Source organism: Ochlerotatus camptorhynchus, unplaced genomic scaffold (genome assembly GCF_037179485.1).
Source record: "Ochlerotatus camptorhynchus isolate MF236.1 unplaced genomic scaffold, CSIRO-AGI_Acam_v1.1 ptg000323l, whole genome shotgun sequence".
Taxonomy (NCBI): Eukaryota; Metazoa; Arthropoda; class Insecta; order Diptera; family Culicidae; genus Ochlerotatus; species Ochlerotatus camptorhynchus.
This window is the reverse complement of record NW_027040811.1, coordinates 2,006,308-2,029,073: the sequence shown is the minus strand read 5'-3', so window position 1 is coordinate 2,029,073 and position 22,766 is coordinate 2,006,308. Positions and strand designations below refer to the sequence as shown.

At 40.8% G+C, this 22,766-nt stretch overlaps 2 protein-coding genes across 6 annotated transcripts in view; one reads left to right on the top strand and one right to left on the bottom strand.

Moving 5' to 3' along the window:
• The window catches only part of LOC135707918 (ATP-binding cassette sub-family C member 4-like), a 30,782-nt gene extending 16,099 nt beyond the window's left edge, over nt 1-14,683 (top strand). Inside the window, exons 4-11 of the mRNA XM_065229836.1 lie at nt 1,579-3,182; nt 3,237-3,537; nt 3,601-3,751; nt 3,813-4,043; nt 4,107-4,399; nt 5,319-5,591; nt 5,765-5,940; nt 14,419-14,683. Coding sequence (XP_065085908.1) covers nt 1,579-3,182; nt 3,237-3,537; nt 3,601-3,751; nt 3,813-4,043; nt 4,107-4,399; nt 5,319-5,591; nt 5,765-5,940; nt 14,419-14,644 — 3,255 coding nt within the window. The 3' untranslated portion in view covers nt 14,645-14,683. The remainder of the gene's footprint in view (nt 1-1,578; nt 3,183-3,236; nt 3,538-3,600; nt 3,752-3,812; nt 4,044-4,106; nt 4,400-5,318; nt 5,592-5,764; nt 5,941-14,418) is intronic.
• Nucleotides 1-22,766, bottom strand: part of jus (julius seizure) — a 452,703-nt gene that overhangs the window by 196,322 nt on the left and 233,615 nt on the right. For all 5 annotated transcript variants that reach the window (XM_065229845.1, XM_065229844.1, XM_065229846.1 and 2 more), the window contains exon 5: nt 14,856-14,973. In XM_065229845.1, coding sequence (XP_065085917.1) covers nt 14,856-14,973 — 118 coding nt within the window. The remainder of the gene's footprint in view (nt 1-14,855; nt 14,974-22,766) is intronic.

Here is a 22,766-nt window from a genome sequence, read left to right as displayed (position 1 = left end):
AATTCAGGACAGATGCATGAATTCCAGGATAATTTCACGAAACTTTAGTCCGGAAAACCTTAGGTAAATTTAGAGAAAATCAAACATATTTTGAAAACATAACAAAGGTTCAGAAATGTCCAGGGAAAATCTTCAGGTGTAGAACTTCTTGAGAACTGCACAACTAGAAATTCCAAGAACCAAACAAGCTAGATCTCGATATGTTCAAATAAGCTCAGAGATCTTAAGGGCAGTCCCAATAACTCCAGGAAACTCCAGGCTTTTGGAGAAGTTTAAAGATCTGTAATGGATAATTTCTATAAATTCAGTATAGCTCCATGAATTGTAGGAGAATTTGTCCAGAAAACTCCAGATGAATTTAGAAAATTCATTCATATTTAGGAAACATAACAGAAGTCCTGAAATTTTCCTGGAAAATCTTCTGGTGTAGATCTTCATGAGAGCTGCACAACTAGAAATTCCACGAACCTCAGACAAGCTAGTTCTCGATATCTTCAAACAAGCTCAGAGATCCTAAGGGCAATCCCAATAACTTAAGGAAAGTCCAGACTTTCAGAGGAATTTAAAGATCTGTAATGTATAATTTCTATAAATTCAGTCCAACGTAACTAGAAACTCAGACAATTATAGATAGTTCCAAAAATCTCAGGAATGTTCCAAAACTTCAGAGAAGCCCTAAAACTTCAAAGAAGTTTTTAGATTTTTAGGCGCTTTAATTATTTTTTTGGAATGTTCAACCTTCAATGATCATAGATCTTCAAAGTTATTTTTTTTAAATTAATTGCTGGAACTTTCAATAATTTACGAGAAATTATAGATAGTTCCAAAAATCTCAGGAATGTTCCAAAAATTTCAGGAATATTATAGGGTTTTGATGGAACTTCCATCAATGTCAGGAAAAAATTTTAACGATAAGGAACTTCTAAGAACTTCTTGATAATTTAGGGAACTATGTCATGGAGAAACGAAAACTTCAGGTTAGTCCAGAGAAGTTCAGGAAAGTTAAGAGATTTTAAGGGATGTTCCATGGAACTTTAGGAAATTTTTTGAAGCTTCTGGATACATCAATGATCTTCAGGAAAATTGCGTGAACTTTTAAAAAGATCTGGGAAATTCAGGGTAGTCTTGAGAAATTTATTGTTTAGAGATCCTTAGGGTAGTACCAATAACGTCAGAGAAGAAGGTCAAGCGTAGCATTTCAATTCACCGTTCAATTTAAAATCTAATCCCGAGAAAATAAGTACTTTCAAGTTTTGCTGATTACGGACAAATTTTACCCGTACTCTAAATGTGTGTGCACTTCCCGCAATTGGTGGGCGGGGGGCACATATGCAAAATCAGTGACTAGCCAACTCTAAACTTACCATGACAACTCTGCTCTAGGTGTCCATTTCAGCATCTTTGGCACTGTTTTGATTGCAGTCTAAAGTTCATCATTGCTGGCACATCTAGTTCTGATAAGCCCTGATCAGAATTCTTTCAAAGCCTCGACAGCACTATTAATGGATCAAGCCATTCAGCACTTGCTCAAAGCTCTAATCTTCTGCACAGTCCTATAATAAATTTTGATCATTGCAGGCCCTCCAACTGACAACCACCCTGTCGGCGGACGGACTCAGCGGTCGCATCATCAACCTCATGTCCAACGACGTCAGCCGGTTCGATTACGCCATCATCTTCCTGAACGACCTGTGGAAAGGTCCTGTCGAGCTGGTGATCGTCTCCGTTCTGGTCTACCGGCTAATCGGCCCAACCGGTCTGATCGGCATAGCCATTCTTCTGCTGTTCATACCGGGCCAGGCATGGCTCGGTAAACAGGCGGCTTCGTTCCGTCTAAAGACGGCCATGGCCACCGACGAGCGGGTCAAGTTTACGAACGAAGTGATCCAAGCAATTCAGGTCATTAAGATGTACGTATGGGAGCGGCCGTTCGAGCAGGTCGTGCACCGGTTGAGACGGGACGAGATTCGGGCCCTGCGAGGAAGCGCCTTTATCCGGTCGGGACTGTTCGCATTGAAGATTATCCCGAAGATATCGATCTTTGCCAGCTTGGTGGCGTACGTGTACGCCGGGAATGCTCTGACGGCCATGAAGGTCTACATGCTGGTGTCGTTCTTCAGTGTGATTAACCACACGATGGTGGAGTATTGGCCGCTGGCCGTGACGTCTTGCGCCGAAGCGTGGGTCTCACTGAAGCGGATTGAGGAATTCCTAGATGAGGAAGGTCAGATGAACGATGATGCGGGTGGCAAGGAAAAACTGAATTGCGGAGAGGGTATTGAGGTCAAGGAGATGCGAGCTGAATGGGCCGAGTCCAACTTCCGACTGCGGTTGAACGAATGGACAGTGCGCAAGGGTCAAACTTGGGCAGTTATCGGACAAATCGGTAGCGGGAAGTCATCGATACTGAATCTGGTGATGAAGGAGTTGACGCCGAAGGCGGGATCAGTTACGATCAATGGAACGGTAAGCTACTGTTCACAGAAGCCTTGGGTGTTTGAAGGAACAGTACGCGAGAATATTGTATTCATTGAACCGTTCGATGAGAATCGCTACAACAAAGTGGTGAGGGTGTGTGCCTTGCAGAGGGATTTGAAGTTGTGGCCCAATGGTGATCAGACCGTGGTTGGAGAGCGGGGAGTTAGTTTAAGCGGCGGGCAGAAGGCTCGAGTGAATCTAGCTAGAGCGATCTACAGACGGGCAGACATCTACCTGTTGGATGATCCACTTTCGGCGGTGGATGCCCATGTCGGGAAGCAAATCTACGACGAGTGTATCCAGGGATTTCTGGGGAACAAGATCTGCATTTTGGTCACTCATCAGCTGCAGTATCTGAACGGGTTGGATCATATTTTGATTATGAAGGACGGTGAAATCGAAGCTAAGGGATGTTACGAAGAAGTGCGAGATTACTTTAAAAATATAGAACAGGCAAGGGAATCCACGGGTGAAGATTCCGAGGAGCTTACAGAAGCAAAGCCACTTGTGGACGACGACGAGAATCGGGAAGATATGCCTAGTTCCAAGGTCGAGGAAACTCAGAATGATGGAAACGTTGGATTCAAGGTATACAAAGACTTCCTGAAATCGGTAAACAGCAGTCTTTTCGTTGCGTTAGTAGCGCTGTTACTCCTCGCTTGGCAGACGTCTTCCACTGGAATAGACTACTTCCTATCCATCTGGTGAGTTAACGATGTTGGGGTAGTCCTCCTTTGTCTAATGAAGCTTCTTTCTAGGGTTAACTGGGAGGAGCAGTACTCCGATTCCGCCGACGCAACCTGGAGCACGGATACTCACGTTCTGTTGTACACTTCACTCATCGTGCTGACCCTGGTGCTATCGATTAACTCGTTCGCCTTCTTCGAAATGTGTCTCCGGGCTTCGCTTCATCTACACGCCGCACTCTACCGAGGCATATCCCGAGCGACCATGTACTTCTTCAACAACAATTCCTCCGGGCGGGTCATCAATCGCTTCTCCAAGGATATTGGTCTCATCGATGCCAGTCTACCGGTTGTGATGATCGACAGTTTGTATGTGAGTATCGCTTGTTAAGCTTGGCTGGGGATTGTCCATTTTGACCACTTCCGATTCGTACAGTTCTTCCTGGAGTTGACGGGAATCATCGTGGTCGTATCGCTGGCGAACTACTGGCTTCTAGGTCCGACGGCCGTCATGGCCGTCCTGTTCTACATCCTCCGGTTCATGTTTCTGAAGACGGCACGCAATGTCAAACGAGTGGAGGCGATCAGTGAGTTTTGAGCAACCGTTTTGAGTGGTGAAGTTGTTTACGTTGTGTTCGAATTTTGCAGCACGCAGCCCGATTTTTGCCCACACGAATGCCACCGTGGAAGGATTGGTTACGGTTAGGGTGTTTCGAGCGCAGCGGCAGATGATGACACAGTTCGACGCCCGACAGGACCTGAATTCGTCGGCTTCGTTTCTGTTCGGCGCCATTACCCGGGGGTTTGCCTTCTGGCTGGATCTGATCTGTACGTTGTACATTGCGGCCGTAGTGTTCAGCTTCCCGGTGTTGGGCAGAGGTAAGATCGATTCCGTGGACTGAAGTAACCGGTGATTGATTGGTTTGTTTTTGGTACGGCTAGAAATCGTCAGCGGAAACGTTGGACTGGCCATCACGCAGGTGTTGAACTTGATCGGGATGTGCAACTGGGGACTGAGGCAGACTGCCGAACTGGAGAATCAGATGACTTCGGTTGAACGGGTTCTGGAGTATTCTCGGCTTGAGGAGGAGGACGATGAGGAGACACCATCAAACGATAACGTTCCAGAGAAATGGCCTCAGGAAGGGGGCATCGTGTTCCGAAACGTGTCCTTGCGATACTCTCCCCAAGCCGAACCGGTGCTGAGGGAGCTTACGTTCGAGATTAAAGCCAAGGTAGGTAGATTTTGGGATTATTAAATTTCGATGGAGTGGAAATTAGATTCCACCAGCAAGGGGATCCCCAGTTTGCGGAGGTTGATGATTTAATTAGGATCGGGTCGAGTTTCGAAGAAAGGTTCACTCAATTGATTCAATTCGACAGCAGCTTCGTTATCCAATCTTCGGCTGCCATGATTTCGGCAGTCGGTGGGTCACAAGAACCGTCATTTGTTTTACTTTGCCGTTTTGCTGTCTTGGGAGATGAACGAAATCGGAAAAAGTGACCATCCGTTCGATGATGGTTTTCCTAGCAGTGGGAAATGGACATTCTTCTGCACTTTTTTTAGTTGGATAACCTATTTCCCATAATTATCCTATTTCACCGAAACTATTCAAGATTAATTATATGATTCAATATTTGTTTTCAACAATTTGAATGATTGAAGTATGCAGATCAAATAATTTTATGATTTAACTGCAGATTAGCCGTTTCATCGAATCTGCCATTTACCACAAATTACCGTGTAAAAATGTCGTTTCAGCGAAATTAATCACCAATTATCGAATCCTATTCATGAGAAAACTTATTAACAACGGTATTTATTCAGCATGGATCATTAGGTCTAAAAAACCCATTTGACATAATTACCCCATTTCACCGAAAATCATCAAACCGTCTAGAAATCACATTTCTGCGAAATCCCAATACTTTCTTCCCATCGGCGAACTATAAGAAACCCCTTCTCCATCCAATCGTCATTAATTTGTAAACTTTACACCCCCGAACGACCGAGGTGGCAATCGTGCGACACTTTTCCCATCCATGTCTCAGAAGAAATCCAACAAACCCAACCGCAGGAAGGGAAATACCCGCTCCATCTCGATCGATCCTAAAAAAGAAACCTTTCTTCCTCTGCTGCGTGCTTGGCAATAGGAACGTATCGGCATCGTCGGCCGTACCGGTGCCGGTAAGTCATCGATTATTCAGGCCCTCTTTCGGCTGGCACCAATCGACCAAACCGACGACGACGGAGGAGGAACCATCGAAATCGACCGAATTGCCATCGGGGCAATTCCGCTGCGTCGCCTCCGGGCTGCCATCTCGATTATCCCCCAGGAACCGGCCATATTCTCCGGCAGTTTGCGAACGAATCTCGACCCTTTCGGGGCGCTGGAGGACGACAGGATCTGGCAGGCGTTGGCGCAGGTATACTGAATATTTGAATTTTAGTTTGTTTTTCAGGGGAAAGGTTTTATTGCCCTTAAGTTATTTTTGGCAAATGGAAGCGGCAAGTGTTGGTTTAAATATTAACAATGGTATACTCTTTCTTCTTGGAATATGTTGCACATGTTACGACGCACGTTGTCCGATGAAAAAAGGTGGAACTGAAGGAGCTGGTGTCGAGCTACGGCGCCGCCGGACTCGAAACCAAAATGGTCGAGGGAGGTGCCAACTTCAGTGTCGGTCAACGGCAGCTGATTTGCCTCGCGAGAGCCATCCTGAGGGACAGTCGGATCTTGATACTGGACGAGGCGACCGCAAGCGTCGATCCGGAGTAAGTAGCCATTTGTTTTAGACTAAGGCCAGGTAATTGGATTTACCCCGATTTCGATTGATATCATAAATCTCAATTCTGTTGACGTTGTGACGACAGCTAGGGTGAAATTGAAAATAAAAGGGTTTATCACTGATGGAACGTTCCGATGGGGGACCCCATTTCAGCGGAATTGTTGTTCTTTATGGCTTGCAACAGTTTGGTTACACAGTTGCTAAATTTTTCACCATCTTGATAAGTTGTAAAAGGTCGTAAACAGAATTAAGGCTTCCAGGGTGTGTTTGTTACAATTGCTTAGTCAGAATCAGAAAAGATACGATTCATCATGCAGGCAGGGCGTGGAGGGTTAAATTCCCGGTTGGGACAAGAATGGCAATGGATCACATCATTCGAGCAGTTTAAAATGACGTTTCCTACCACTCGAACTTTAACGTGGAACAATATTTTAATATTTTTTCTTCTACAACCTCGAGAAAATAGGGTCTTATGCTTGAAAAATCTGAAATTGATTGTTTCATTTCCGTAAAATCGCTGCTAGAAGGTCGTCCCAAAACTGCTCGATTAATGATTAATGAAAGCGCTAACTTAAGGCGCAATTTTCTTTGGTGCATTTTCCAAACATTCAAACTCATATTATTTGCGATGCATCATTTCAGATTGCAAAAAGCAGTTGTCAGTTTGATCTTCATAAAGATAACGACAGCGTTTTGCAATCTGACGATGCGTAAATAACTGCCCTCTAATTTTTGGAAAACGAACCGAAGTAAATTGAACCTTAACAAATGTGGAAACTCTCAAAGATTACTTAGTTGAGGACAAGCAGGATTTTAATCATTTGCTTTCCTACATTTTCGCATCTTGAAAATATTCGTAAAATATTGTGCTTTTCCTTCCACAATCCGGATAGTTGCTTCCATCTGAACGGGATCCGCATCCAGTGCTTTCGTGAAATTGGCTATTTCGCCCGTAGTGGGGTTCATGCTTCCATTGCATAGTGATACAGAAGCCGTATGTAGATGGAATAAATTGTTTGTGCCTGAATATTTTTTAGGAATTCTATAATGTTGTTCCATTTACTTCATTCATCCAGATTCGATTCGCAACTTGAAATGAAAATATTGCAAACTCAAAAACAATCGTTTGAAAAAAATCTCCTTACCCATGTGCCTCAAAAAAATGTGAGCATATTAGATAAAATACTTGATGGCAGGGTTCTACATTTTCGAAACAAGGAAAAGAAAATGAACTCTCCGCAGAACCGCTTCATTTCGAGCAATATCAGTTTCGTGCAAGTCATTGTGTTTCTCGCTGTCGAATCACGACGCACATTTCTCCTGTCAAACATTACTTGGCTATCGCTTGTTTCGTTCGTCAAGTTCATCACTTCATTTCATCTTAAGCAAAGACTTGTTTCAATAAATCATATCGTCTGGCCATTTTCTACAGAGATGGCGCTGTTCGGCTGGTCGGAAGTGATAAAAATCCCCATATAGAATTTGAGAGAAGTGGGAATAATTCGCTTTCGGTGCATATTCAGGTCAAAAAAGTGAACGACAACCTAAAGAAATTAATCAGGGACTTTGTTGTTCAGTTTTTTCCCGGAAATTATTGTTAAACAAGCCACAATTAAATATAAATGATTTTTCCCCATACAGTTTTACCTGCTTTACTACCAGTCCCCAGAGAGCCAAAAAATTGAAATTTATGAGAGAAAATTAGCTCTCACGAGCTCGATCTCTCAACATGCCATGTATTTTTAAGACACTCGATTTTTGATTTCCCTTTCACAGACTACAAAATAGAGTACCTGACACTGCAAAACATGTCTGGTGCCTCTATATATGCGTTTTATCAACATTCGAAGTCCCTCCTTTTTATATATTCTGCACAAACGATACTTTCTGCCCCGCCCCATTCATATGATGGGTGATGGGTGAGCTATTTCGAGTGTAGAATGTGTAAAGAAGGAGGTACTTCGGATGTTAATCTAAATGCATATATAGAAGTACCAGACATGTTTTGCACTTCACTGTCCTCTGAGAACAATTATCGGAAAACAGATTATGTGTAGTTTCCGATAGATGCCACCGCCAACAAGTCACTCAACACAGTGTGCCGAAAGTAAATTCGGCACAGCTTGGGCACATCCATCGGCACACCTTCGGAACAACCTCGTAGACATTGGATTGTTCATTAAATGAAATGAGAGCACTGCTGGCCCATCATCGGCAACCAAACAGTAGAATCAGGTCCGATCAGCTCCCATGAGGTAACAACCACATCCACATTTATGGGATCACTTTTTCTTGTGATACGTCCGACGGCGGTTGCTTCTTCCTAGTATGTTTCGATGTTGTTTTTTTTCGACATTGCATTCCTCCTTGGTTGCCGCTAGCCCAATGTTATCCTTGCGATTGCAAACCAAGTCATGCAAGCTGTCAGAAATACAAATTTTACAAACAATTGCAGCTTGCTCTATGACTGGCACAATTGGCACACTTGCGGCACACTGAGAAAAAAGTTGACCAAAGTTTGGTGGGAGGCGTGGCCTACCCCTTGATTGGGATTGTATCCGCTCAATACCGGTTGCCGATAGGGATGGTATCATAAATTGTTATTTTAAATTAAACCAAAAATTAAATTAACAAGGCCATTCTGGAGCCCAATATGGCGGTCATCAAGCTCAGAAAAAGTGTCAACCACCGTAATATATGGCTATTCTTGGCACGGGGATAATGCGTAGATGCCGAAAATCGAAATCCGCACAGCTAAAACAAGTAGTGTAAATTTCCGTTAATATGATGCACATAAAGAGAGCATCATGTATCATACAAGTTTACATTACAGATCGTGTAAATTTATGTGTCATGTCATGCAACATTCCATATATTGTATGCAACTGTCACCCTTTCTTTGTAACATTTCTTGCAAGCTGCTAGTTTACGTGAACAAGAAATTTACATGCATGAATGTTTGCATGCATGGATGTTCGGATTTTTTTTCCGTGCGACGCCATTTTGAAATCCAAGATGGCGAGCATCGAGTTTCAGAAAAAAAATGTCAAATACCCTAAGATATGGGTATTTTCGGAACGAGGACAGCGCGTAGATAGCGAAAATCGATACTCGGCGCCATTTTGGAATCCTTTCCTAAAATCAGAAGCCACCGTCTTGGATTTTAAAGCTAAATTCAAGAGCCACATGTGAAAAAGGCATACAAGCTTTTTGTAAACAATCATTTGTAGGCCCTTTTCTCGCCAACCGAGGGTCGCCCACGCAAACCAACAACATCATCTGGAAGAAGATAGTTTTCCCTACCCTATGATGTTGATGGTTTGCGTTGGTTTCATATGGGTGGTGAGAAAAGGGCATTAGAAGGTTTGTTTATAAAATCCTTGTGTGCCCTTTTCACATGTTGCTCTTGAATTGACAGGTTTGTTCTGAGTGAGATACATACTTTACAACCTATTTTTGTATGGGTATTTGATAGAATTTACCACTTTTCTTAATCCGGAAACCACCATCTTGGATTTCAAAATGGCCTTGCATATCTATTTCCAATCTCTAGACGTCAGCCCGATTCAGCCCGACAGTATTTTCCACTTTTTCTGAAACCGTAAGCCGCCATCTTGGACTTCGAAATGGCGTCGGATATCAATTTTAATTCTATAGGGGTCATCCCAATTCCAAAAACACTCATATTGATGGGTATTCGACAGTATTTCTCACTTTTTCTTAAACTGGAAGAAACCATATTAATTTTATACATATATTTACAATCTCTAGACGTCATCCGGATTCCAAAAATACCCATATTTATGGGTATTTTACAGTATTTCAATATTTTTCTGAAATCGGAAGCCGCCATCTTGGATTTCAAAATTGCGTCGAATATCGATTTTCATTCTATAGATTCTAAAAATACTCAAATTGATGGGTATTTGACAGTATTTCCCACTTTTACTTAAACTGGAAGCCGGCATCTTGCGTTTCAAAATGGCGTCGCATATATTTTCAATCGGTAGACGTCAGAGACGTAGAGATCCTGATTCCTAAAATACCTTTATTGAATGGTATTTGACAGTATTTCCCACTTTTTCTTACACTGGCAGCCGTTATCTTGGATTTCAAAATGGCGTCGCAGATATATTTCCAATCTCTAGACGTCATCCGGATTCTAAAAATACCCATATTGATGGACATTTTACAGTATTTCCATCTTTTTCTTAAACTGGAAGCCGTTATCCTGGATTTCAAAATGGCGTCGCATATATATTTTTAATCACTAGGCGTGACCCTGATTCCAAAAATACCCTATTGATGGGTATTTGACAGTATTTCCCACCTTTTCTGAAATCGGAAGCCGTCATCTTGGATTTCAAAATGGCGTCGAATATCGATTTTCATTCTCTAGACGTCATCCCTATTCCAAAAATACTCATATTGATGGGTATTTGACAGTATTTCCCACTTTTTCTCAAACTGGAAGCCACCATCTTGAATTTCAAAACGGCGTCGTATATATATTCCCAATCTCTAGACGTCATCCCGATTCCAAAAATACCCATATTGATGGATATTTTACAGTGCTTCCCGTTTTTTTTTTCTGAAATCGGAAGCCAGTATCTTAGATTTCAAAATGGCGTCGAATATCGATTTTCATTTTCTAAACGTCATCCTGATTAAAAAAAAAATACCTATATTGATGGATCGACACCAGTATATCCCACTTTTTCTGAAATCGCAGGGACATCTTGGATTTGAAAATGGCGTCGGATATCGATTTTCAGCCTCTAGGCGTCATCCCGATTAAAAAAAATCCTATATTAATGGATATTAAATTTTGACAGTATTTACTTTTTTTTAAACCAGCAGCCGCCATCTTGGATTTTAACAAACAGTATTTCCCATTTTTTCTTAAGTTGGAAGTCACCATCTCGGATTTTAAAATGCCGTTGCCTATCTATTTCCACTCTCTAGACGTCATCCCTATTCCAAAAATACCCATATTGATGGGTATATGATAATATATTTTTTTTTATTATTTTTATTAAACCGAAGACCGCCATCTTGGATTTCAAATTGGCACCGGATGACGAATTTTAGTCTCTAGACGTCATCCCGATTAAAAAAATACCTATATTAATGGGTATTTTACAGTATTTCCCACATTTTCTGAAATTATAAGCCGCTATCTTAGATTTCAAAATGGCGTCGGATATCCATTTCCAGCCTCTACACGTCATCCCGATTAAAAAAAAAATGCCTAGATTAATGAGTATTTGACAGTATTTACTACTTTTTTTTAAACCGGCAGCCGCCATCTTGGGTTTCAAAATGGCGTCGGTCATCGATGTCCGGTATCTAGACGTCACCCCGATTCCAAAAATACCAATCTTAATGGGTAAACAAACCAACCGACAATGATAAATTTGAACTCCACGTGCGATAAATTTGAAATCCACGGATCTATGCGCATGCGCTTAAATGAACCGAGTGAACAATCAACAAAAGTCAGAAAAACTGCGCGAATTTAGATCGAACAGCTTCGCTTCAATGCGAAAGTAGGTAAGTTCATTTGACAATGAAAGACGAAATGAACACGAGTCAAGCCAAAACAAATAGCATAAAGACTGATCGAAAGTAATTCTGTTGATGTTGGAGGGGATCTGCTCGAAGAGAAGACAGAATGTAGGATTGGGCGATCTTCAGAGAAAGATCGATCTTGACGGATCGATCTTATATTTGGCTCTAGAATCGATGTACTGATTAAATCGGTACCAAAGAATCGATCTTTGGTAGATCGATCTTTTGATTTTTATTTTAATACGCTTGTTTACGTTGGTGCTTCTAGAAATTCTTGCCTTTATAATATTTAATTAAATGTTGTCGTAACGGTAAGGAGCAATGAGCACAGGAGGGAGGTAGCCCAAAGCTTCAAATGTCGTTGGATTCGTAAATATAGGAAACGCAAATAGTGACGTCATTTTAGGGAGCGATGCTGATGTTGACGTTATGTTCGTTAAATTTACAACGCAGTCTGTGGTGAGAGTAAATTGTTTTATCGATGTAAATACACTTAAAAAATGTAATACCTATTTTTTATGAAGATGGAAAAGATCGAAAGAAGAGATCGATTTGTTCGATCTTTCCGTGGACAAAGAATCGATCCGAAAAATCGGATTTCGAGATGAAAAAGAACGATCTTCCAAAGATCGATCCAGGATCGCCCAATCCTAACAGAATGACTTTCAATAGAAAGTTGGTTGGCAGCTTCGTCGTCGCTTGACGATTTTCGATTGAAAGTGACTTTGTTGGGCCCTGCTACAAATAGTTTGGCTTTATTTGGGTCGCCATACATATCCCAAGTAGCAATTGGGGTTTTATGAGGGTTCTGCAGACTATGATTTAGACTTGTAGCATGCTTTAAAACCTTGGGATGTGCATATACGCTCAAATTTAAGATAGGTTCACGGCAGTTTCAAAGATTTATAATGTGCTTGTGTTGATATTCCCGGGATTTTGCCAGTTTTCCCAGTTACTTTTAAAAATCCTGGTTATTTCCCGGTTAACCAGCTTCTCCCGATTTGCTAACCATCCTGAAAAAAAATTCAGAGTCACGCCCATTCCGAGGTTACTTTCACTTACAATAAGCCCCGCATGTATGCATCACCGTTATCAAATGGATATTGGTATTACATACTCGCTTCCAGGTTCGAAAATATTCTTTTCAAACGTGGCACGTATTTAGTTCATGTTTTTTTTTTTTAATTTTAAGATGTATTTGGACTGGTCTCACCATGTTAATTTGATCCTCCAATCCATGCGTTCCGTGATTTTGATTTTCTCTAAGCTTTGCAACTCATTTCGTGATGCACCTTTGTCGTAATACTTCCTTCAACGAACACAAAGTTTCTTGCATTGCCATGGTCATCTGGGGGGAGGTTCGCGTCTAGTGCTTTCCCCAGGAACACCAACTGCCACCCGTCCAGTCTTGGGCGTATCCAGCGTGACATCTTTCATATTGCTCGCAATCTCCGACACCGGAGAGAGACCAGCAGCCGAGCACTTTTGCAAGCGAAAAACTTGCTGATTCACGGTAACGTTGGCCACCGAATCACCACAAAAACTCGCGACGGACATATTATCAACACGTTCCCGGGCTAATTCACCAACCGGACCGATCTCTCAATAGAACTACACGCCAAAAGTGTAGCATCCGAACTCGGAGAACCGGGCTCCCGGGAGGCAATGAAAACCGACACCGAACAATAGAACTGAAACTGCGTCGTATACATATTTAGGAGGTTAAATTCAAGGTCAACCGAGTCACTCAAGGCAAACACACACAGCTAAAAAAAAGTAATGTAAATTTCCGTTACTATGATGCACATAAATGGAGCGTCATAAATCATACAAATTTACATTATAAATCGTGTAAATTTATGAGACATGTCATGCAATATTCCATTTATTGTATGCAACTTTCCACCTTTGTTTGCAACATTTCTTGCAAGCTGCTAGTTTACGTGAAAAGGAAGTTTACATGCATGAATGTTTGCATGCATGGATGTTTACATCACCAGTAAAATTCAGATTTTTTTAGTGTGCAGGCAAAACACGATATATCACTAAATGATAACTTTATGAACACTTGAAACAAAATTTCAGCACACAAATTAAAAAATTTAAAGCAGAATATTTAAATTAATTCGCTGGTGAAAAATACGCAGCAAAAGAAAAACATGCAGCTTTCAAGCGTGGCTTACCGCGATCCAAAATTTAAAGTTATTATAAGCCAAAATTTCAAAAGACCAAATGTTGTGATTTTTAAGCGTCCAACTTGAAATTTTCTCAATAAATAGCATTTTTTATAAGCTAGGTCGAACAAACTTGACCTTAAGCTCGAGTGGGTTTAAATGAAAAAATATGAGATTCTCTACCATCTAGGGGAATTTACGTATTCTCGGCAACCTAAGCAGCTACCTTCTTTCTATAGCCTTTTTCTCTATGGAACGCACACATATGCAGTATTGGTTTGTTTACAATCTTTTGCTGCCAGCTGCTCTAACAATTTCAGTCGAAAGAATTGTCAAAAACTGTTTTGAAACGCTTTTACAAAGCTCCAATCATCTCTAGTGAGAGCGAGTATTGTCGGCAACCAGTTTTTCTTCGGCAACCGTTCCATTTGAACTGCATGTAAATCTGCTGTTCTATTATCGGCAACTCGAAATCAGCTACAATTTGTAGTGCGTGTGTTTCATTTCAAGAAAACCCTGCTAGATTGCTTTTTCTCAGTGATAAAAATATAGTCAAATTGAAGCTGAAAGCATAAAGAATCGTTTGCATGCATTCAGCAAAGTGTTTTCGTAAGAAAATCCAGTGAAAATACTGTTTCAATTTGGGTTGCCGAAAATAGTCTGTCATGCCGAAGCCGTCATTTCCCCTATTAAGTTTCAACATTTTCCTTCGATTCCAGAACCGATAGATTGATCCAATCGACGATCAGACACCAGTTCCGGGAGTGCACCATCCTTACGATAGCTCACCGATTGCACACCATCATGGACAGTGACCGCGTGCTGGTGATGGACGCCGGTCGAACGGTGGAGTTTGACAGCCCGGCGAATCTCCTGCTCAATCGCTACGGATACTTCCGAAAGCTGTTCGACGAAACCGGAATGGACGTCAACCGGTACATTTAGCACTAAGTGACAGTACCAATAAAGCTTCATTTGTATCAATATTGAAGTTGCCTTTTTTGAATGAAAACTCCGTTCGTTCGGGTGGTAATCAATAGCTGTCAATCACTCAAGTCAAGTCTGTGTAGGGCTTCAACAGCTCTCATCATTAACTTCGCCCCCTACCTTTTTCAATTACCCTTCATCGCCAATTAAAATCAACAATGCTACTTACTTGCTAAACAACCGCAGGACGACGCAGATGATGATGAACATGACGGCCATCGCCACCAGCACTCCGATCATGGTCGGATCGATGTACTTTTCCGGCACGATTGGTTTGTTCAGCGTTGCTGCACACCGGTGGGGAAGGAGAAAAAGAACGGAGGTGGAAGAAAATTGACGAAAATTAGTACGTATCGTATTTAGCTGGAAAAAGAGCAGCAGGTTAAATATGCTTCATTGAGTTCAGGTCATGATTTGCGAGGGGGAGGGAAGGTGCGATAAAGACAAGTACAGTACACTGCCGTCAATTTGACAACGTGGTCTAACCTCAATATTTCCTGCGGAGTTGGAACGATTAGGGATCAACGTGTTGTTGTCGAATTATCGTAAGTGTACTGTAGCCGTTTGCGATAAAAAAAAACTCCAATTCAATCCGAAATTGGTTCGGGGAATTTATCGACTGCGTCTGTGTTGTGCCGTCTCTGTGGTGTTACAGATATAGATCGGAAACGGCTGGCGTGACGGAAGTTGGACAAGTTTCCTTCGTGTTCGCAGCGAGGTATCTAGAGAGGAAATTAATACCGCGACACGGAAGCGTGATTTGATTCAATGTTCAATATTGCTTTTCTTTATCCCAGATTTTGTTTGCGTTTGCTAAGAGGATTCAACTGGCATTGGTTTTGTATTGCTTTGTAAGTAGTACTATCGACGGACATACAGAGTACACCGTTGTACTACACTGTACACAAACATCATCCTCTGATCAAATGAAACCTCAGACCATTAAAAACAAAGCACCGAAATCGCTTTTTCGCATGATACCTGCAACCGGACGATGGTTGTTTTGAAATCAGATGATTTTCCTCTAGAATACTGGATGAAAATTGTTATGAGAAGGGATAGGGCCTCAGTTGAAATGCGAAATGCATTTGGTATTGGTTCAACCCCATAACGCAAATCATTCAAAACGATGATGTAAATAATTCTATCGAATGTCATTTGCCGATCTGAGCTGACAAACGAGGTGGAAGCATATGCATCGCTATCAGAGCTGTTACGAACATAGGTAAAGGATGAAAACCAATGTTTGGCTAATTCGTGGTGGAGGAGGTTTCCTCCACCACGGAAAAATTTTCTATCCTTAATAGAATGGCTTATTATGGCTATTCAGTATGGAAATGTAGATAATCATAAATTATAAATCTAATTAAAAGCACTTGCATGTCAAACTATTCTTAAATGTTTGTCCTCGGAGTGTCGTATGTTTTATAGCTAATTTTCAAACGAAAATCATCCTGTATTTGGATGACAGTCATATGGATGTACATCATCTGACGACGAATTCAACCATAAGAAAATCATCCGAAATTCGAATGCATATTGTTAAAGGGCTCGAGCAATGCAATAATCATTCGAAGTATTGCGGATGTTTTGGATCAGTGTACCACTAGAGCGTGCCCAGCAGGGGTGGCAAACAACTGTCATACTGATTTCGGAAGTTATTTTGTTAATTTGATAGCTGTTTTTGGACCTTTGGGAGCACCATAAATTGATACACATGGGTTTTACTAGGCCAATGGCGGTAAGCCCCATCGAGGATAATACGCGATTTAATCCAGATTTTAATAAAACTAGACACAATTTTAATACCCCATTCGGTAAGCACCAAGAGAGGATAAAAAAAAGGAAGCACGCAGCCATTCTCTTTCGCATAGTAGAGAAGGTCATGGTGTGAGTGAATTCAGTTATGCAGGCAGAGAAGAGTAATAGACCAACATCTGAAATAGGCGGAACAACCACACTCAAACAATAGCATTAAACGCAAATTTCTTGAGAAACAAAACATACCCTGGCAAACTAATAATGCCATTCGATAAAGGAAGTTTTGTTCTTTCAGATACTGGTGCTAGATTGCGTGGATACGTTTGGTTGTCCGCCTATTTAAATTGTTGGTCTACACTGATTGACGACAAATAAAATAAAATAAAACCAGTTAAATTTGAAGAAAATTATACCCAATGTATTCCAGGACGACGATGCTGCCCAGTTAACAATTTGATGCTTAACAAGTATTGTTTCATCGATTTCAATTCAGCCTTAATTTGAATAACTGCTTTGTTCAGCTTTTAAACATCTAAATCTGGTCTTTTCCAACCCTTGTTCAGCCTTCTAGTTTTATTTCAAAAAAATGGAATAGGAGACCATTTCATATCTATTTTTTTTTTATGGGACTGTCTTATTTTGTTGCTGACTAATTGGATTTACATTGGATTTTTATATTATAAATCTAAAAATAACCTTTGCATTTCGGGATTCGAACCAGTAGTCGCCGATTCACAGACATCAACCATACCTACTGGACCACTTAGGTATATGTGTGTCAATAGGTATGATCATTAACTTGAAGCACGTCAAATTTAAGTTGAATAATAGCAACCGGAAGAGTATTATACAGCAATGTAGAATTGTAAGCAACAAATTGTGACAGTAAAACATTCCTCTCATTTTCAAGTACAGGTAACACAATGTGGACACAAGTGCGCGAATTATTTTGAAGGTCATTTGGAGGCCATAATTGAGTTATATTTTTGAAATACGATCTTAAAGTTCAGTGGAATATAAAGTAACGAACAGTCGAAACACAGAAATACAAGTTTTAATAATTCCGACGTCGTAGTCCACTTCCATCTGGAGCCATTTCTAAAAAAAATGTCTTCCTTGTCTCTAGTGCTGGCGCTGCTTGGGATTAGTAAGGTAGGCAGTGAATTTGGAAGAACTAAAATGCCGGAAATGCAACGAGCGACGCTGACGACATTTTACGAAATTCTGCAAAAGATTACTAATCTTATATCAGGCTATCAACATATTTGTAGCGCATTACTGATTTGTGGAGAAGTGTCAAGCTTGAATAAGTCTTGTTTAATCTTTAGCTCAGCTAACATAATGAGGTTGAATTATGGGGATACAATTCGCTTTATGCACACTAATCATTAATATATTTAGCGTGGTGTTAATCAGCTTTGTACACCTTAAATCAACCAAAAATCAGCTTCTGTTCTTACAGTTCAGCTTGAATTGTTACTTGGGTGTCCAGGCAAGCGTGATTAATCTTGATCATGCCAATGTGTTTTAGGTTGCTGTGTGATGTATGCCAAAAAAAATTACTTAAGCAGCTGGATATTGTAACGTAGTGTAAGAAGATTATTTCGAAGATGCTGTACTGCCGCATTGATCAAGGACGCTTCTCATCGTCAGCGTAATCCGATGAATCGCGAACGTGATATCGGACTTGTTGTTAGTGTTTTCCGTGGACTTGACGATGAGTAATTAGGACTGGTCGGAAGATCGCTGGGTCTCATTGAAGAGTAAAACAATACCTTTGTCACCATCTTCAACCTGAGGTTGCACAGACTGAACACTTTACACTAGACAACGGCATCCAGCGATTTGCCAACCAGTCCAAAACACACACCCTTAAGTCACTAACAAGTTCAATATCACCCAACTAAGCCCCATAGTCTCCAAGCTATTCATCGTCGCAAACCATGCACCGTTTTCCAAGCCCACTTCCTTTATAAGTCCAACCGTTCAATTCATTTTCCATAAAGTCCATCATATTCTCCAACGTCTTTTTATGCACCAATCTGCAATTAGCAGAAATAATTAACAAATTTCATAGAAGTTTTGAAAAGCTCAGATGAGCTCAATGAACTTTAAATAGCTTTAGTAGAGGTCTCTAAATTACACTGAACATCTCAAAACTGTTCTGCAGACATCATAGAAGTTCAAAGAGAAGTTCTGTGTACTTCAGCTAAACTCTGCTACCCTAAGAAAAGTCCTATGCGTTCTAATGAAGTCGGTCCTACTTCAGAGTGGTTTTACAAACTTTAGAGTACTCTTACCAATTTCCTCTGTTCTTCAGAGAGGCTATGCATACTGCAGAGATTTTAATTTCAGGCCTTTTCTGCGTGGTGTGAGATGTGAGGTAGCTCGCTATCCAGATGAAGTAACATGTCACCTCATCCTTTGAAGATCACTAGATTAAACTTGAAGTTCGCAAAATTCGGCGAAGTTCTCAGCAATTTTTGTTCGAAGAATTTCTCTGAAGATCACTGCGCTGCGCTGAACTTCTTTAGAGTTTACAATACATCCTTGAAGTTCACAGAACTTTCCTTATGAGCTTTAAAGAGTTCCTATGCAGTTGACGAATGATCTGATAACTTCAAGGGAAGTTCTCTGATCATAAAAGGAAGTTCCCTGAACTTCAAGCAAAGTTCTCTGAAGTTCAGGCGAAATTATCTGAACTTCAGGCGAAATTCACAGAACATCAAAGGAAAAGTTTACAGAACTTCCCAGAATTTTAGAGTACTTAAAAAAATCCCTAAGCTTCACAGAACTTCATCAAAGTTCCCTGAAGTTCGATCAAAAGCTCAGAGAACTCCCGCTAAGAAGTTAAGAGAATTTCTGACCAGAGATTCAGAGAACTTCTGATGAGAAGTTCAGAGATTTTCCGAAAAGAAGTTCGAGGAGTTCTCCGAAGAGAAGTTCCGAAAGGTTCACAGATCTTCATTTAAGTTCTATGAAGTTCCGAAGAGAAGTTCAGAGAGCTTCTGAAGAGAGGTTCTAATGTTCAGAGGATGTTCTTAGTACGTCCGACGAGAATTTCAGAGATCTTCTGAGAACTTCACAAAACGTCAGAGAAGAAGTTAACTGAACTTCCGGCAAGAATTCCAGAGGAATTCCGAGAAGTTCAGAGAACTAGGAGAGCTTCAGAGAACTTCCGGTGAGAAGTTCAAAACTCTTGCGAGGAGAAGTTCAAAGCTTCCGAAAAGAAATTCAGCGAACATCCAAGGAGAAGTTCAGAGAAGTTCTGAGAACATCCGACGAAAAGTTCAGAGAACTTCCGATGAGAACTTCACAAAATTTCCGGCGAATATTTCAGAGAATTTCGGATGATTGCCATATGGTTGAATTCGTCATCTGCTGATGAGCAACCATATGACTGTCATCCAATGTCAACAGCGCTCACATGACAACAATTTAAGAATAAGATGGCTTGAAAATGATTTAAACTTATTTTTATAATTCGATTGTTTTTATTCCATATTGAATAGCCATGAACAGCCATTCATGGATACAAAATCGTTTGTTGGTAGAGGAAACTTCCTCCGACCTCCACTACGAAATAGACAATCTTCGGCATCCAAGCTTTATCAATGTTCGTACCACCTCTGATAGCGATGACTATGTTTCGACCTTGCTTGTCTGCTGAGATCAGGAAATGACGTTCGGTAGAAGTATTTACATCATGGTTTTAGATGATTTGCGTTATGGGGCTCAACCAATACCATATGCATTTCAATTTGGGATGACAATCATTCTACAGAGAGCATTACGTATTTCAACTGAGATCACTCGGTTCATTCTGTATGCGAGAGGTCATCCGGATGCAGCTATCATTCGAAAAAGTGATATAGATGATTCGAATTGAATGGTCTGAAGTTTCATTCGAACGGCGGATGATGTTTTGGTACAGTGTAGCTGCGGTCGGAACAGCTGCAACGAATCTGATTCCGCAAATGTAAACAGACAAAAATTACATTTGATGCTTCTACATATGTACGTGTGAAAGCCATGAGAGCAGATTTTGTTTTCGCAGCGTTCTTTTTGCGAATCCGAGATTTTCTCTAATACCAACAATCAATACGAAACTAACGGTTTTAAATTGGCTCACCACTTTAGTAGCCTATTGGTCCCAAGCAAACGATTAACGTACCCTTTTGTAGTTGAAATTCTATTACTACACTATGTTTGTTTTGATTCGCTATGAAAGTTTGACAGATAACATCAGGGGTGTGTGGATTCATGCAGAACATGCAGGGGTGAGTGAAATAGCTTGGGACTGCTTGGGACCGTTGTTCTGGTACTGAGTGAGCCAAAAATAATAATGATTTTCTTCGGGACCCAGTGGTCTTAGAGTTACCTCTATGCTAATACGCTGAAATCGGCGTATTAAAGTTGTATCCGAGATTAGAAATGAGGATAATACCAACCGGTGTAAACTAACGATTTTAAATTGGCTCACACTGGACTAGCTTATCGATCCCAACTACATCGAAGAACGTACCCCCATTCTGGTACTACACTATGTTTGTTTTGATTATCTATGAAACTTTGACAGATAAAATAAGGGGTTCCTGGATTTTCCTAGGTTTCGAGGGGTGCATCGAGTAGCTTGGGACCGAAGAGAGTACCAGAGCTGAGCCAAAAAGTAGAGCACGTTTCTTCGGAACCGAGGGATGGTCTTAGAGTTACCTCTATCATAATACCATAGGGTGGTGCAAGGTGCATAGCAAAATTGAGGATAATTCGAGATTGGCTTATTTTCCACGATGTAGCTTACCGCTATAATACTAAACAAGAGCGAGTATGCCACCCCTCGTCCCTTCCCTACTGTACTATCGCAGTACTGCCACAGGTTGGAAACTAACGATTTAAAATTGGCTCACTACTTGACTAGCCTATTGGTCCCAAGCAAATCGATTCACGGTCTCCATTCCAGTCAAAATTCTAGTACTACACTATGTTTGTTTTGATTCGCTATGAAAGTTTGATAGATAGAATGAGGGGTTCGTGGATTTTCCTATGCTTCGAGGAGTGCATCGATTAGCTTGGGACCGAAGATAGTACCAGAGCTGAGTCAGAAAGTTGAGCACGTTTCTTCGGGACCTTCTGGTCTTAGAGTTACCTCTATGGTACAACCAACAATCAATACGAAACTAACGATTTTAAATTGGCTCACCTTTTTAGTAGTCTATTGGTCCCAAGCAAACGATTAACGTACCCTATTCTAGTTGAAATTCTATTACTACACTATGTTTGTTTTGATTCGCTATGAAAGTTTGACAGATAACATCAGGGGTGTGTGGATTCATGCAGAACATGCAGGGGTGAGTGAAATAGCTTGGGACTGCTTGGGACCGTTGTTCTGGTACTGAGTGAGCCAAAAATAATAATGATTTTCTTCGGGACCCAGTGGTCTTAGAGTTACCTCTATGACTGTACTGCTATGTCTGTTGATGGTGTAGCCCAATTTACGAAATGACAGAAGCTGGTTCTCCTGACAGAATTTGATGATATTGATGTTGTTTCTTGCAGCCGTTAAATAACCGCCTCCTGTCAAAATTCATTCAAGAGTTGAATCTAGAGAGAACAACACTTTTTCCGATGCATTTTATATCAAAATAGAATAGATTGGAATAGATAGAAGCATCAACAGGAATGCTCAAGATATCTTTCAAATAAATAGACAGGGATGAATAAAAATAGAAAACGGATGTCTGGAATGGAAAAACCAAATTCTGAACTGTGATTTGGATGAGAATGCGGATTTGAGGATCAAATCAATGTGGGATGAGGATGTGTCGTTCCCCTGGTTTAATCAGAAACAGCTCTGTGTGGCGCAGGGCTGCCAGGTTTGAAGATATTTGTTCATGTTGAAGACATTTGAAATTCTGTGAAGATATTTTTTCCCGCCGACATTTTGAAGTCATGTTATGTGAAGATTTTTGGTACAGAAATACAGATTTTCGCTTCATATTTTAAGCACTTTCATAAAAATGTTAATTATGAATAACGTAACTGAAGAATCAGGTCATCAATTGACTCATATATGGCGAGCTGCTTAAAAGAGTAATGACGTTTTGGTGTCTGTTAAAATCGAATGGCATTTTTTAAGTACACGCCGAATGAGAACGACCCAAATTTTAGTTTAGTTCACTCATAATCGCCAAAAGTGCAGGAACTCAGCGATGAGTAAATTTGCCTCATGTTTTCCCAGGTTTTTCCAGGATTTTCCAGGGAAAAATTCCCGAATTTGAGAAAAGTAAAAATTGGATTCACTCATTCTATTGGTACTACT